Below are 17,724 nucleotides of genomic sequence, written 5' to 3' on the forward strand. Positions count from 1 at the left end.
ATGGCTGATTAATTTGTGAATTTTTAAAATAAATGTAATAAATGACAAAATAAGGCGTTAAAACCATTGTATAAGACAGAATGGCATTCCTTCAGGTAATACCACATTACCGTCAAAGCATAAAACACGTTAATAGTGGAAGAGAACTTCAGTTCTTGGTTGTTCAATATCCTGTTAGTGTTGAGCAACAATATAATAGGCTATGACATTTGATATATAAGTGGGGTGAGGCAAAATGGCTAAACTAAGTGGTTTTATCCTAAGTAAATCTGATATCAAATTGAAATCAATATTGTCAATCAATGCATTTATACTAGCACCTAATCGAACCACAGGCTATCTTGTCTGGTGCAAAAATATTCCTTCCATAAGCTTTTAGAACATAGATAAGGTATGAGACTTGAGAAACCCGATATAAAGGGAGTAAGGGGTTACTGATGTGATGTTACAAAAAAGCTATAATTTCAACAGAAATTCGTCACAAATAGTATTAAGTACAACTTGCACACTCAGATCAAGTTTTAAACAATCCTTAACAGTCTACACTTTTATTGAAACTCGGACCACTTGTTTATAAGATTCAAGCAATTATTAGGCATTGTCCTTTGCGCAGGTCTCAAAAAAAGTAGTTTGAGTGTGTTATGAAAAGTGATCCGAGTTTGCTTTGGTCCGAGTTGGAGTCACTTCTGGAGTATCACCCCTATTTCTGGTTTCTCGAGTGTCATACATTGTCTATATTATATATGGAAGGACTTTTTTTTCGCAGCGGATGAGAAAACCTGTGATCAAATCGAAAGGATGTTGAAAGAACACGTGCGACATTTCCAGAAATAATGAACATTATCTTATGGAGTTGATGATTTAAAGTTTTTTACTTTGAATCACATGTCACATGTATACAATTAGACTCAATCATGCTGTCCCAATTCGTCTACGCTGCAACAGAAGATGTCTTTGTGTCTGAGACTATATTTGTGGGAATTGTACAGTTCTAGTACTTTTGAAGACAATTTACATTATCCAAGATCCAAAAATGCTGCTTGTGTCCCCTCAATCGAGCAAATCGTTTCTGATGCGTTGTTACTTTGATACCTTTAGTATGGCTTCTAAAATGTTTACTCCGTTTCTATGACAAACTGTCATTACGACAAATTTCAGTCGTACACCAAAAAAAAGGCAATATGGGAATGAAATATTAATATTTATTTATTCTTTTCGGGGTAAGGATGGGGTAGCTGATTAGTTACAATCTTGAAATATATTCAGTTTTATTTACCCTGCAAACAAAATCTGATTCGCCTTGTGACGTCATATTGATTATGGTAATCAAATCAGATTTAAAAATTCCATAAATCATTATTCTTGATTATCCTCACTTCCTGATAATGAATTGCTCTAAATCACCAAAATAAGTTGTTTTGAAATGAACTATCAGGGATATGAAATAGGCTACCCTTTGCAGAAATCTGGTGGAAGATTTTGTTTTAATAACAGTTTGATGATCGCATCTTATGTTTGAACAGACAACATGGACAGATAATAATCAAGGAGTCGCAAAATGTAAATTTTTATTGTATTGATATATTTCAGTGGAGAAGGTTTAACTTTTTTGAAAAAGAAGTTGTAAAAAACCCAGAAACTGATAAAGTATTTGATGAACTAAAGGTTATCTTACAATTTTCTATTTATGTACAATATAAACTGTTGAACCCACATGTTATGAGTGATGTCAATGATATTGAATGACGCCCAACATAGTCATAACAGATATCGGAATATAGATAACAATTTATATGTCAAAATCTGAAGTCTGTAGAATGGTTGCAATTTATTCTACATACTGAATTCTAACCAATTTTCTTGACCATGACATAATTGAGCCTCTAAGAAAAAACCTCATTTCATTGAACTTTATGTTATGATATTAGAGAACTAATTGTCTTTTATTAGTTCTCAATTTAACAAATATTTGGACTATATAGTTGGCCAAAATTTATAAGATAGGTCCAATGAAATTTTACATAAACAACCATTATATTGTAGGATGTCAACATATCTGTTTGTACGAGTGGACGAGGCCAGTTGGTGATAGGAGATTATGAAGGAAATCTATATTTTATCAATAGACAGTTACATCTTACACAGTTTAAAGCTTATGAAATCAGAGTTTCACATTTATATCAGTTGAAACAAAACAACATTCTAGTATCTGTAGGGGTAAGCATATTGTCTTGTTTGATATAAGAAGGGCCCTGAATATATCAAGAAGGGTCAGGAATATATTAAGAAAGAGTAATGAGATTTATTAAGAAGAGTCAGGACTATGTTAAGAAAGAGTCATGAGATTTATTAAGAAGAGTCAGGACTATGTTAAGAAAGAGTCAGGAATTTATTAAGAAGAGTCAGAAATCTATTAAGAACGAGTCATGAATTTATTAAGAAAAGTCAGGAATATATTAAGAAAGAGTCCTGAATTTATTAAGAAGAGTCAGGAATATATTAAGAACGAGTTCTGAATATTTCAAGAAGGGTCAGGAATATATTAAGAAAGAATCCTGAATTTATTAATAAGAGTCAGAAATATATTAAGAAAGAGTCATTAATTTATTAGGAAAAGTCAGGAATATATTAAGAAAGAGTCATTAATTTATTAAGAAGAGTCAAGAATATATTAAGAACGAATCCTGAATATATCAAGAAGGGTCAGGAATATATTAAGAAAGAATCATGAATTTATTAAGAAGGGTCAGGAATATATTAAGAAAGAGTCATGAATTTATTAAGAAGAGTCAGAAATATATTAAGAAAAAGTCATTAATTTATTAAGAAGATTCAGGAATATATTAAGAAAGAGTCAGGAATTTATTAAGAAGAGTCAGGATTAATATTAAGAAAGAGTCAGGAATTTATTAAGAAGAGTCAGGAATAATATTAAGAAAGAGTCATGAATTTATTAAGAAGGGTCAGGAATATATTAAGAAGAGTCAGAAATATATTAAGAAAGAGTCATTAATTTATTAAGAAGAGTCAGAAATATATTAAGAAAGAGTCATTAATTTATTAAGAAGAGTCAGAAATATATTAAGAAAGAGTCATGAATTTATTAAAAAGGGTCATGAAAATGTTAAGACTAGAAAGATTTTCAGTCCAAAATTGTTTTGAAATATTGCATTAGTATTTGTTACATAAATTTGTCAGAAGATGTGACAAAAACTAGATAGAAAATGAAATATTATTTTGTAAGTGCACTGTTTTATATTTAAGTCAATTCTGTGTCAGACTGGGATACTGTGAAAGGACATTGTCCATTTAAAATTTCTATCTGTGACTATCACTTAAATGAAATAAAATGACTCGTTTATAATATTTTATTTTTAAAGGAAGATGAGCAAGGTGTTAATCCATTGATTAAAGTTTGGAATCTTGATAAAACTGAGAGGGGTAGTCCATTATGTACTAGAATTTCGCGAGCTATTCCAGGAAATAAACCTACACAGGTCAGTTATTTACAATTAAAATAGACAATCATTTTCATACCTCAGTCAATAAATGGTTGAGAAATTAAAATAGAGAATCTTAATTGGACAAGTATAGCAGAAAGGAAGCATGGGAAAATTTCCAACTTTAAAGAAAGGTGCTTCAACATGCTCCATATATATTTCTTTTTCTGTTTTTAAGGTGTCATGTTTAACAGTACATGATAATCTAAACTATATGGCTGTAGGTTTTGATAATGGAAGTGTTGTTTTATTTAAAGGTGATGTTACTAGAGAAAGGTGAGTAACAATTTGAAATTAAACTTTATAACTTTATGTATGATTTTAAGTTTATAAAGATTATTCCATGTGAATGTAAATTTGATTGGGACAGAAAACAGAGGTTTTTTGTGCCACAGGATAAGTTTACGTTCTACCACCATTTGAAAATCAAATAAAAATTTAGCGAATACCCTCCATTTGCATGCCACGTTTCTAATTCATTCACATTGCACTCACGAGTATGAAAATGTATTGCTTATAAATTATATGAAAATTATTTGGACCTGGCCTCTATTTATTGAAACTTCGTCAGCATTATGTTATTTTACATGGGAAGTATCTAACTTGCTATAAATATTTGTATATAAGACTTTTAGAAATGCGACAATACGCCATTAATTGATCATTATAAGATAGACTAAGATAACCCTGCAAAAATTGACACACATTTGTGACTCATTTTAATTTAATTTTATTTTCAGGAACAGTAAATCAAGAGTTGTTTATGAGAACCCTAGTAAAATTACTGGTTTGATATTTCGATCTGTTGGCAAAGATATATTTCTATTTATAGTAACAGAGAATGAGACAGTGTCTGTAAATTTAAATCTTAAGGATCAAAAGGTGAGGCCAACTCCATTATTTTATTTGTCATCTTCTATTCTTAGAGGTTTTTTTTTTTCTGAGTTTAAGAACTCTTAAGAATGTGGAAATGACACTTGCACCATTCAAGAGCGGGATTATGATAATGGTTTATTACATGAGAATTGATAAGGAATCACAAATTTATATCTTATCAACTGCTATGAATTTATCACAGAAAGGTTTTGAAAGGAAATGTTTATGATATTTTGTTAATTTGTTACAGTCTGTATTAGAGAAAATGGGAGCGAAAGTCGCTTGTACTGTGCTGAGTGATACCAATCAAGATAACCAGGTTGTTATTGGTAGAAGTGATGTAAGTTGACAGTTTTAGTTTGTCATCTTTCTAATTTACCCTATTTACCACTTCACCACTTTAAAATTATTACTTCCAAATCAAATGCTTATATTTACATTAACAGTAACAGTGTTGTTCTTGTACAATTTCTGATAGTAGTTATATTTATAATGCACTGAAAATGCTTGCCTTTATTTGTTGGACAGATGAATTTAGGTTCGAATTGTTTTTGCACAGGCACTAAAAATTTCATACGCAATTCATATTTTCATGAAAGCCTTTTTTGGAGATTATTTGCAAATTTGATGGCATTCTGGTTTTAATTCTAAAATTTCAGGCTGTTTATTTTTATCAACCAGATGGCCGTGGACCATGTTTAGCGTTTGAAGGAGAGAAACTACAGTTACATTGGTTCCGAGGATATTTAGTTATTGTTGGTAAAGAAACTAAATTACAGTCTAGAGCTCCTATCTTGTAAGTCTGTATATTCTATTGAAGTTCAGATTGTTATTAACATTCTCGCCATAATGCCAGCAACAACTGCATGTGAAAATAATAACAATGGCCTTCAGTGATTGCCATTGTACATATTTGTAGGATCTCAGTAATTGAGCTTTATCAGATGGTAAAGCAGCTGTTTAGATGACAAAATCACTTTTATGTTTTTCTGAAGTTAGAAATTTCCTTCTATATGTAAAGAGTTATTGCCCTTGTCTCAGTATTATATGTTATATATTTAAAGAGGAAATAATAAAGTCATGAATCTGCTAACAGTATATGATATACAGAATAAGTTTATTGCCTACTCAGCCCCCTATCAGGAAGTTATAGATGTTATGTGTGAATGGGGTTCTTTGTATATACTAGCTGGTGATAGAAAGGTTTGTAATTGGTATATTTTAGATTTACATTGTATTTCTCTTATTGAAAATGGTGGCTTTCCAAGAAAACTACATCAAGATATGATCAGCTGCTTTGAATGCCGTCAACAATCATGTAGTATCTGTTTGACCAAAAATTGCAATGTGTCTCTTATCATTTTCATTTTCATTTTCATTATCAGCTTATTATTTGATTTTGGATATTTCAGTTATATCAGCTACAAGAGAAAGATACACAAACTAAACTAGATATGTTATTTAAAAAGAACAATTATACTCTAGCTATCAGGTAACTTAGGAAATATTTGATTTTAAGCTCAAGTGAAATAATGAGGATTTTATCTATGGAGTTTATTGCTGCAAAAGATGAGCTACTATCTCATAGATTCTTTCTTGATAGAATGATCTCGCAGTTTATTTGTATAAATTTGGTATTGAGCAATCCATAACAAAACACTGTCTATATCAATTTTTAAATTAGATTATAGGTATTTTAAAACAAACCAAGAAAATTGATACTTCCATTTTAGGCAATTTATAAATATAGAAATCTATGAATTCCATCTGTTCATTCAATTAAAAAACTATTTTATATTTCAGTCTAGCTAAAAGTCAGCAATATGATCATGATGGTTTAATTGATATATTTACCCAATATGGAGATCATCTATATAGTAAGGGTGATCATGATGGTGCTATAGATCAATATATTAGAACTATTGGAAAATTAGAGGCATCCTATGTTATCAGAAAAGTAAGATAGCTGTGTTTGATAAATTAATTCTGTGTTAGAGTGATATGAGAACAAAATTCCCATGTGATAATTCAATAGTTTCCTTCATTTGATCTACAAGTCATTTGGCTCTGTGGATAGTAAATTGGAATTTTGTTTATGTCTTGCTATAAGATAATTCATCAAATTTAACGTTTGGTTTTTGGAGAGGATTTGTCAAAGTTAATGATTGTATACTTTTGGTTTTCTTCTTAATCAAAAGATTGTTCTCTTTTTTGTTCTCTAGTTTTTGGATGCCCAAAGAATCCACAATTTAACAAAGTATCTACAAGCTTTACATAAAGCTCAGTTAGCTACAGAAGAACATACAACATTATTGTTAAACTGTTATACTAAACTTAAAGATGTTTCTAAATTGGATGAATTTATTATGGTAAGATTGTCGTTTGTGCACTAAGCCTACAGTTACCATAAAAACATTCAAGTTCCTGTTAATTTTTAATTTGTAAAAATACCAAATGTCATATTGAGAGTAGAGCTGATCTTCAATTCATCCAATGCATTGTTGGAACAGTTGATGTGTTATTTCCTAGGATTATCATATAACACATCATAATGATCAAAGAGGTATTTCAAACACCCCCTGTATTGTTTGATGAAACCTCATGGTTGGAACCAGAGGTTTAAACATTTTTTTGGACTTTTAAAGATATCAAAACAATCCAAAAAGTCAGATGTTTTTTTTTCATATTCTTACAGACAAAAGATAGAGAGATAGATTTTGATGTAGAAACAGCTATTAAAGTTTGTAGACAAGCTGGATACCATAAGCATGCTCTATCTCTAGCAGAGAAACATCGTAAACATGAATGGTATTTGAAAATACAGCTAGAAGATATCAAGGAATATCAGAAAGGCTTGGAATATATTGGGAAATTAGAATTTGAGGAGGTATGTTGAAAAAAGGTCATTCACTGATGTGCATTGCATCAAATGATTATATCTTTTTTTGCAACAGGGCTTTTCTTTTTCAATGCTAAAGATTGTAGGGACTGAATATCGAATGGCATTTAATGAGTCAAAATTTCAGACGGTATGTATATTGTTTCTAGATTGCAGAGACACGGATAATTAATTGTCTATGATGTGGCAAAATGTCTCTCATTGCACATATAGTCTTCTACTAACTTTAATGTTGTTTTATATTGTAGTGTGAAGATAATTTAAGGAAGTACGGTAAAATACTGATGACAGAGGTACCAGAACAAACTACTAGTTTATTGAAGATTCTCTGTACCGATTATAAACCAACTAATAGTATGTATATATTAGCTAATACATACCTTACAGAGTTTTTCTAACCTATTTGTGTATATTAGGCAACATGTAGCTTCTTTTAATACTAATAACCAATATTTGGGGTCCCATAGTTCCAGAAAGAAGCTCTAGAAAGAAGCTACATGGTACTTTTGCTTGTGCGGAATGGTTTAAAATGAAGCTAAAAGTGTCATAGACGATTGATACAAAGACCTTGAGTCTCTGTTGTCTGGAAGGTTTTTATACCAAACTAAGAATATATGTTTCGAAAGAAATTTATGATGAAAACCAACTTTGTGTTCAAATCTTTTCATGACCTGTTTTATTGTTTCAGAGCCTTTAGTTGATTCATACAGTATGGAAGGTAAGTTTTAATGATACCATAATATGTCTTTTATTTTTATTTTATCATTTGATCATTATTAGTTGCACACAATGAACTGAAACCATTATAATTTCATCTGATTTGAAGTTGGATTCATACAAAAGCTTTATGTCTAGCCAACTGCCACTGCTAGTGTTTATGACCTACTCTTAGACAGATAGAACTAACCTCTCCCTGGATTGTTTTCTTTGTTTCAGGTGGCCATTCATTAATATTGAAGGCTAAAGCTGAAGATTTTATCCATATTTTTGTTAATAATTCAATCAAATTAACAGAATTTTTGGAACATATGATAGCGGTTGGTAACATTATGTTAAATATTTTTCTGAATTGTTTTTTAATTGATTTATGAAAAAGATTAAAATAACCATACCAGGTGGATATTGTAGTTGATTAAAATGCTATGAATATCAATAGTCCATTTGAGAATTCTGTGGGACATATTTTGAGTCATATACATGTATATTAATTATAAGCTAATTTCTGTTAAATCTGAGAATCAGAGTCTATAAAACAGCATCTTTAATGTTGAAAATATTTGTACAGTTTTATAACATGGTATTCTAGGTTCAACCAAACTCATCAGAATTAGTTTACAATACACTGTTAGAGTTATATTTACATGATATGGTTCATAAAACAGAAAAAACTGTAAGTTTACGTTTATTATTATAGTGAGATATGCTGTTGTTCTATGCACTATTTTTGAAACAATCATAAAAATGATCAGTTATTGCCAATGACTAAAATTTATTGTTTTGGAGTGATTTATTGTATGCAATATTTTTGTATTTTAGAGTCGTCTTGCTAGAGAGAAGAAAACATTAGAACTGTTGAAAAATCCAGAGGTTTGTCTTTGTGTTTATTCAATAAACTTTATTGTCTCAGATATTTATAGAAGGAGCCGCGGTGGCTCAGTGAGTTAGACGCTTGCTCGCTAACCTGAAGGTCCAAGGTTCAATCCCGGCATAGGTCGAGATAATACCTTCGGATTTTTCAACCCGGTTTCCCCCTGTCAGTGATGCAGGTAAGAGGGGCTGACATGGAAAAAGCGTCTAGTCGTTCAGATGGGACAATAAACCAAGGCCTCGTGTGCTACAGGCTGTGCACGTTAAAGATCCCTCGACAGTTGGAAATCAAAAAAGAGCAGGCTAATGCCGCTGTCCTGGCAAAATTTCCCTCATGGCACCCTGCATGGCGTTGCCCGTCTTCATTAGCCCACAAGGTGCAGAAGAGTAGGACGTAAAACTCCATTCATTTCATTTCATTTTATTTCAGATATTTATAGAATGGAAACTAATATTTTATCTAATTCAACTTAATCAACTTTTCAATTTAAATTTGTTCAATTTAGTGAGAAAAATAATTATCTTGATTGGTTATACAGCAGTTCAAGTGTTCATCATTAAAACTGACAAGTTATACTGTTATTTCTGATTTTCAGGCTAGATACAATATAGATCAAGCCCTAATTTTATGTCAAATGAATAATTTTAAAGCTGGTATCTTGTATCTGTATGAAAAGGCTCATTTGTAAGTAGAATATTCTATATTTAGTTTCCAACTCCTTGTCACTAGTTAAAACATGGTAAAGATATAAAGATAACTAATTCTGTAGTAGAACATCATCCATATTTTACATTCTTCATAATTTGCTTGTATTCACTTGATTTAAGTGAAGTCTTATTATATACTGTGTACTTTCTGACAGTAACCTTTCAAATAGAAAGATTGTTCTGCAGAGCATGTTTGAAATTGAAATGGTAGTTTTTATTAGTTATTGCCCTGGATTAAAGACAATATTTTAATTGTTACTACAGATATCAACAGATTATAAGATATCATATGGAACAGTGTGAATATGGTTTAGTTATAAAAGGCTGTGAAAAGTTTGGGTAAGTATTATTTTACGCAAGAATGCATAGTTCTTATCAAGACTTGTCATTTTTAATTTTGTTATTTGAATACTATTATTGGATATTTATTGTCACGCATTACAGTGAACCTTTGTGAAAAACTTGCATTCATTTACCAATGAACTACAAATGTCCTTAGTGATGCTGTAATGACATGATCTCCTGTGACAACATGGGATGTGGCATATAAATACACAACTTTCAACTGAGAATAGAATAGACGTTGGAACCTTGTACTATTTTATTTGTGTTGTTTGTATACATACGTAATTGTCAGCTAGTAACATAGGGGTGAGGCTTATAGTGAATTGACAGGAGCTGTTATTTCGCACTTTTCTGACAATAATATATTAATAACTATATTATGGCAATGATTTTATCCTCAAAAGTACAGTGATATATTCCTTAACACTACCGAATGTTAAAAAAAGGATTGAATGTAGATTTGTTTTTTGTTCACTGGATGATGGACGCCAAATTTACATGTGTAATATCTTACATGAATGGCCATTCATTTGAATTAACAAATGAAAATTCTGTGTTCATCAACCAATTCAATCCTTAAGTATTGTCTCCTTTCGTAAGATATTTATACGTGTGTGCCTTGTCAATTTAGACTCAATATTACATGAATAAAATAAGAAATATCATAAAAATATAACTATTGATTTTTTTTGTCCAACCAAGGTGCGTATTTTTTCAGATTTACATAATGTATCTGGATATATGTGTTGTTTTGATGAAGGTAATTTTTGGTTTTCAGTGCTCAGGATCCAAATCTATGGATACAAGCATTATCATATTTTGCTAGAAAAGAAGACTGCTGTAAACCTCAACTGATGGAGGTTCTGTCTCGTATCTTTTTTATTAATGAAAACTAAATCTTCACTTTTTGTACAAATACAGAATTATGAAATTAGATTTTCGTATATCTACTTTGAGTTCAGCTTTTGCAATCCCCACAAGTTTCAGGTATAAATTTATCATCAGAAATGTTTTTAGCTGAGTGAATATGTGGTGGAAGATATTTGATGCTTTGATCTATTATTTAAATCATTGTGAAAATTTCCATAACCATCATGTCAGAAATTGACAGAAGAAATCTACTGCCACCATTGTTAGTAATTCAAACATTGGCCCATAATTCAACAGCAACACTTTCTGTGGTCAAGGTAAGCTTGATAATAAAATTTTGTTTTCTGCTTGGTATTTGTCTTCAGTTGGGTTATCCAAAACATAATACAACAGAGTCTTCTATTGTTTCACTTCATAATACCCATCATCACGAATACAGGTTTTGACATGGTCTTATTAACTTGTATTGAATTAAGCCCACTAACCCTCGTTTTGTGGGAGTGGAAATGAGATTGGTGCTATTTGAAGCTGATCAATCAGATCAATCAGATCAGTAAAACAGAAATGAGGTCATGTAAACAAAACACAACCTTGATTTGCGGCCGCCACTTTTGAAGAGATAAAAACACATTCTTTCCAAGTAAATAAACCAAAGTAAGGATTGATTTTCTCTCGGCTTCAATTCTTTAACAAAAAAACTCTTACTCAATTCTGTACCTTATATATTCATCAAAATATGTAATAGCACGCTGCTTTTGTTTTGTTTACGTTCGCAAACAAAGCATCATAATGCTTGATTTGTTTTTGATTGGCTGAAATTTTCAACCAATACAGTAGGGCCGATTTGGATTGGACAATATTAATCTATGAATACGTAATTTTTCTCACTCGTGTTACCACAGGCCCTGAGGAAGTATGCTGAATGGGGGTGTGGTTTCGATTTTCAAATAAAGTTTTCTAGAATTTGTCATCTTCCATTTTAGGATTATATTATTCGTCGTCTGCAACTAGAGAATGACCAGATAGCAGAAGATGAGAGATTAATTAAACAATATCGTGAAGATTCAGAAAATAAAAAAGTACAAATAGAAGACTTAAAAACTTCGTGAGTGACAAATTTTAGTTAGTAGACAGCTAATTCTTATAATCAAATACTATATTTTTGACTTAGTAATGGATTTAGATTACAAAATGTACTGTTGGGAGACATGTTTACAAGTCATAAACATTTGAAATATTATTGTTTTCAGGGCCAAGATATTCCAAGCATCTAAATGTAATATTTGTAATCATCCATTAGAACTTCCTTCAGTTCATTTTCTTTGTGAACCACACTCCTATCATCAACAGTAAGTAATATTCATACTTCATTAGGTCCACAGGACAAGTAATAGCAAATATGTGGGTTTGAGATATCTTCCTAATGTGTTTCTGTTACTAACAGTTCTGTAACTAGTTCTATTCAATATTTTGTTTGTTCAAAATGCACTTTATGAGAGGGAATGAGCTCAAATATTAATCATAGAATTCAGTATTAGAATGTACTATAATTGTGCACATATACAAAGAATTTAATTTTGGTTCCTTTGGTATATTTAGTAAGCTAGTAACTATAGTTTAGACAAGGGTTTAAAGTGTCCTTTTTTAAGTTTTATGAGCTGAAAAATAACTATGATACTGCTGAAAGTAATAGAATGTCAATTGATTTTTTTGTTCATAAAGCCTATTTTTCTGAAATTAAAATATATATTTGCCATAGTAAAACATCTGATTTATTATTTTATTTTTTTCTAGTTGTTTTGAAAGCTACTCTGAGAATGATAATGAATGCCCTGTCTGTGCAGCAGAAAACAGGTATTACTTCTTTTGTCACATCGGAAAAATGGTCAATTTACATGAAAATGCTCTCAGAAACTAATAATGACTTATCATCGATGGCCCAGGCATCAGGTTTTGTCCAACATCAATTAGATATATTTAACAAAATGCATTGTTTTTATGGGAGCTAACTCTTAATGTTTTCAAACATGAGGGGTGGTGTTAGTGGCCTTAGTGGTGTTTTATTATTTCTCTTGTTCTTAAAACTATCTTTACTGTTTACCCTATATCTTTTCTCACTGACTGACAAACAAGGCAGCATTACACAATTAATGTTTTATATTTTTTAAGGAAAATCATGGACATTATCCGAGCACAAGAACAAACAAAAGACATTCATGAAACTTTTCATAACCAGTTGGAAAGAGCTCCAGATGGTTTTTCAGTTGTTGCAGATTATTTTGGTCGTGGTGTCTTTAATAAAGTTAGTAAATTATTGTGATTGCTCACCTTCTCAACATAATTTATCTAAGGCTGTGATCATACAGCAGTATTTTCATGTGCTAATTTTTGTGCTATTATATTTGCTATTGAGATCTACTTCAATAGTTAAGCAAGGCAGTTCCTGAATTCGATTCCATGTGCAAAATTACACATTTTTTGTAGTCTTATACACTTAATCACTTAATCAGCAATTAAAAAAATCCAGTTTGTCCAATATGCATATGTACCCGTATAATCCTGAACAGAAAAAAGATATGATTTACCTTTATTTTTTTTTTATTAATTTTGCAGGTAACTTTGATAACAGATTCTCCTTCAAAACAACCTTACAGCAGAATGGCTTGAGCGATGGTAGATGGTATCGTGCATTACTAAGATATTTCACATATAGTGTTGTTTCAAAACATACACAAGGATCAGTCGCTATAATTTAAAATAAGTAGTAAATAAACTCATAGTTATTTCAGATTCACTCTGTATCTTCACAATGTACTCAATAGATAAAGAAAGACATGTTTGTTTTCAGTAATGTTTCAGACGCATTAATGACCTCTTGTTGACTTGGTGACATTTATCAGCACTCTGAATGTATCAATAATTACAAGTTCAAGAAAGTATTATAATGATAACAAAGATGATGTCCAAATCAAATGCTTTTAAATATCCAAACTTTATAAATAAAGAATATTTTGTTGTGTAATCTGTTCATACCAGGTTAAAGATTTACTCATGTTAAATTGTATATAGAGATATTTAAAACTATAGAGTATTATAATACTTCAAAATAAATATACCAGTCATTATCATGTTTTTTGGAGTTTTTTTTTGTTTTTCATTTTTAAGTGTTGAGTGATCCTGTGGATGATATTCAAGTTCTTATACTTCAATCCACTGTGTGCAAAATTTTCTGTGTCTAAAGAGTTAGGATGCCTTCACATTATTACATTAAATTGGTTTAAACATGGACATATAAGAAGAATTTTTCCTTTAAACTTTTTCTCTACTTCAAAAATAGTCACCAGATTAAAGAATTATTAATGGGACATAATTCACTCAGTGCTCCTTTGAGTCAAGAAAAAGAGGGAAGAAGTTAGATTTGGACTAAAGTTCAGATTTGCACTTAAGTTCAGATTTTTTTCTTAAATTAAGGATCAAGAAAAAAAAGTATTTTTGTTTAAATAAGCTTATTAGCTTAAGATTATCTAAGACAGGTATTGGGGCTGTCTTAAGATCATGAAAGTAGAACAAAGATGGCAGATATGCTGCAAAAAAGAAATGACTGTTACACATTTATTAGAACATTAGGCTACAGGACACGTAAGAATTATTGTGTTTGTTTATATAATTATTGGACAAATTACATTTTTGGTATGATTTTACACAGATTGGTGACCGCCCTTGATAAACTTAAAATTTATCGAGGAAGTTGGCGCATCTTGCTAGGCAACCATTTTTTTTTTTCCACCAGGGCATTCTAAAACTCACCCTGAAACAGAAAGTTTCCCTTTTATATGAGAGGTAATTTAAATTACTATTTGAAAATTGAAGTCATGATTTTCATTTAAGTCGGTTTCAATTCTCACAAAACTTTTTAACTACAGACAATAGATATGTTTTAGGCTAATCTAATTAAGTTTTTGAAATTTGAAACTCCTGCAAATACAGAAATCAGAGATTTTTGGCCCTGTAGGACTATTTTTTTCATTAATTATTTTCATTTTTTACAGTAAATTGGTTCCAATGCTTTTGATTTAATCAATTAATACAATGTAGGCCCATTTCAAAAGTTTTTTCTTTAGTTAGCTTAATCACATCTTGGCTATCATTTTTGTATGAATTGAAATATTAATCTCCAAATATTGCAGAGAGTTTTAGATTGTCTTTGTCTTTGATGAAAATACCAACATTGAAAACAAAATTATTTGAAACTATGATTTTACAGAGGGAGATTTTCACTGTTTCAGTTAAAATGTGTCATTTTTCACATGCATGAAATTTCTTGGAGAGAAGTGTGTTCATTTCAAGTGCAAAATTTTCAAATCTTATATATTCATGGACCCAAAGGCATTCTAAGACAATTAGTATGCACTTGAAAATCATATTTTGAATATTTGTGACATGACTCAATGAGAGAAAAAATTCAATTAAGAACTCACAGTCTCACTCTCAATCATCAATGTGGCCAGAGAGTCCTCAGTCCAGAGAGTAGGCCTAGAGTAGAGGCCGGCTACTGTTTCAGCTAAAATTTGTTTACAGCTAATATATTAATTTTAAAACATTAATCGTAAGCAAAATAAAATATCAACTAGCTGAACAAATGCATGTCAGGTGTTCTATCAAAATAACGTGAACCTTTGGCTTTGACGGTAATCCCCGTAAGTACGTCAGGGAATGTCCTTTATTTGAGGTAAACCCCGTTTCTATAACAACAGTGACGTCATAAACTTTTTCAGTATCTAAATATAGTAACATAATATTTTACCCTGGAATGTCTCTTCGCCATTTTGGAATCCGAAATTCGCTGATTGTATGTCAGTCGATGAATTCAGTGTTTATGAATCCTAATTAGTGTGATTTCAAAGATTTTGGTGCCTGCAATGGATTTCTTAGTTTTTTGTGATGTTATGGGTGAAAATTATGGATTTATTTGAGTGAAACAAGCTAAAACACGACATTATTTTGAACAGTATTATTTTGCGCGCCATTTTGTTTGGCCGTACAAACTGTCTGAGGTCAAGCTGACTCACGCCCTAATTTTTGGTTTAAAGATCGCTGTTTCCAAGTGTGTTTTACCCCAAAATATAACAGAAAAATAAGGTAATTTTTATATTTAATTTTAACCAAGTTTGATTGTCCAAAATTTGTCTATATTTCATTGATTTTTATATATTTTATTTAATATTTTCATCATATCAACACGACCTGAGCTGATCCGAGGGCAAGAAATCGCTCCGCTGTGACATGTCGTGTTCGGTTCGTTGCGTTGAATAGACTCCTTTCAATTCTTATGAATACTACAGACAGTTGTTGCTTTTGATTCCACCCAATTAACGTCAACTCAGCTCTTCAATTTTTTTTTTCAAATGTAGACGTAGATCTAGTAGGCTAGCTAATGCCTCTAAAAGGACAAATATGGCCATTGTGGTCTGTATTCTGTTTACATGGAAGAGTTACTGTGAGAACTGTGTTGAACTGTTTTTTTGTCTAGACTTGTCACATTAATTGAATTGATTTTTATTGCAATTATCGGAGGTGATACAGGTATATCTACATGGAATTAATTGAAAAATAAAAAAAACATTCATAGGACTTTGGCCAAATGCAGTCTTCATCATTTAATCATATTAATAACACATTGACACCCTTGAAGATAATCCTAAAATGAAATTAAAAAAACATGATTCCTCTTAAAATTCAAATTGAAATTTATTGATATATGATACTGGTTGCAATTTAGCAAGCCATTTAAGGAACTTGGGACTTTTTTGGGAGTGTATATGAGTCAAGTATTATATAAACTATTGTCTGAGCAAAGCAAAATGTTTTTTAAAATTTTTTTATACTTTTGAAGACAATTAGAATGTGAGCCTCGAAATAGTACTATTTGTCTAAGAATGTCTTTCAGTTGATAAAAATGAAATTTTTTGTACTGTAAGTTTATATTATGTTTATTAGTTTATTGAAAAGAAACACATTTTTCCCTCCTAAGAATTTCAACCAAAACAGACAGTATTTGAAGGCATACCCATTATTGTCGGCTCATGTTTATATTTTTATCAATGCAGACGTTCTTATTCTAACAGTACTATTAGCCAACACGGTTTTTCGTATTAACCAATTAATCTGCATCAGGACAGAGCTATTCCATCCTGATATATCACATCAATTACACTTTCATAAGATGATGTTTTATCCTATCCAGTTAAATAACAATTAATTAAAAGTTTGTTAACCCTTATAAACTGACCAGAATTTTCAACTACCAGCTGTGTTAAAACCGGATTGAGAGATACTTCTATTGGAATAATAATGATGTGACAAGTGGATCAAGCAGAATAACAACTAAGATAATCAAGGTTAAACCTAGCTGTTTCCATTTTAACTCAAAATAACTAGTCAAATTGTTACATGATCTGCATGTTCCAATATCATTTTGAAAAAGAAATTCAAAGAACCTATAGTTCTAAATTTATTTAATCAAAACATTTTTTGGGAAAATCAAAAGGTTTGGCAAAATAAAGACCTTTCATTTTCAAGTAAATATACATGAAGCTATGATATCATTCCAGAAAATAAAGTTGATTGTGTATCAAGATATATCATGAAGATAGGTCTAGAAGACAGTAAAAAGGTCATTCCAACCTAACCTCAAATATACTGTCTAGGATATTTCTACCGACTTTTCCAACTTACTCAGTAGCTTCAAATGTCGTAACCTATTACACAGTTCAATTAAGAATTGTATTTCTTTTGGGGTGGAAGATGGTGACATAATCCTTTAATATTTGATAAATTTTCAATAGATTTCTTTTTCTATCAGTGTTTGGTTTTTCTTTTTTTTTTATAGAAAACTCACAGAAAGTTTTTATTTTTATACTTATGATTTATAAGGTTATT

At 30.7% G+C, this 17,724-nt stretch overlaps 1 protein-coding gene across 1 annotated transcript; it reads left to right on the forward strand.

Annotated features, from left to right (window-relative positions):
- The first annotated feature begins 17 nt into the window (after positions 1-17).
- LOTGIDRAFT_182193 (hypothetical protein) lies at positions 18-13,917 on the forward strand. The gene is made up of 27 exons (XM_009057152.1): positions 18-95; positions 1,591-1,665; positions 2,044-2,217; positions 3,381-3,497; positions 3,679-3,776; positions 4,241-4,382; positions 4,627-4,716; positions 5,036-5,172; positions 5,441-5,579; positions 5,789-5,868; positions 6,180-6,333; positions 6,599-6,745; positions 7,072-7,263; positions 7,524-7,629; positions 7,964-7,993; positions 8,212-8,312; positions 8,582-8,665; positions 8,812-8,862; positions 9,459-9,547; positions 9,835-9,909; positions 10,694-10,785; positions 11,017-11,102; positions 11,769-11,890; positions 12,036-12,134; positions 12,580-12,639; positions 12,955-13,087; positions 13,399-13,917. Exons 1-27 carry the CDS (start codon positions 81-83, stop codon positions 13,450-13,452), a joined length of 2,742 nt encoding a protein of 913 aa, XP_009055400.1. The 5' UTR covers positions 18-80; the 3' UTR covers positions 13,453-13,917.
- The last annotated feature ends 3,807 nt before the right edge of the window (positions 13,918-17,724 follow it).

Source organism: Lottia gigantea, assembly GCF_000327385.1.
Source record: "Lottia gigantea unplaced genomic scaffold LOTGIsca_3, whole genome shotgun sequence".
In the NCBI taxonomy this organism is placed as follows: Eukaryota; Metazoa; Mollusca; class Gastropoda; family Lottiidae; genus Lottia; species Lottia gigantea.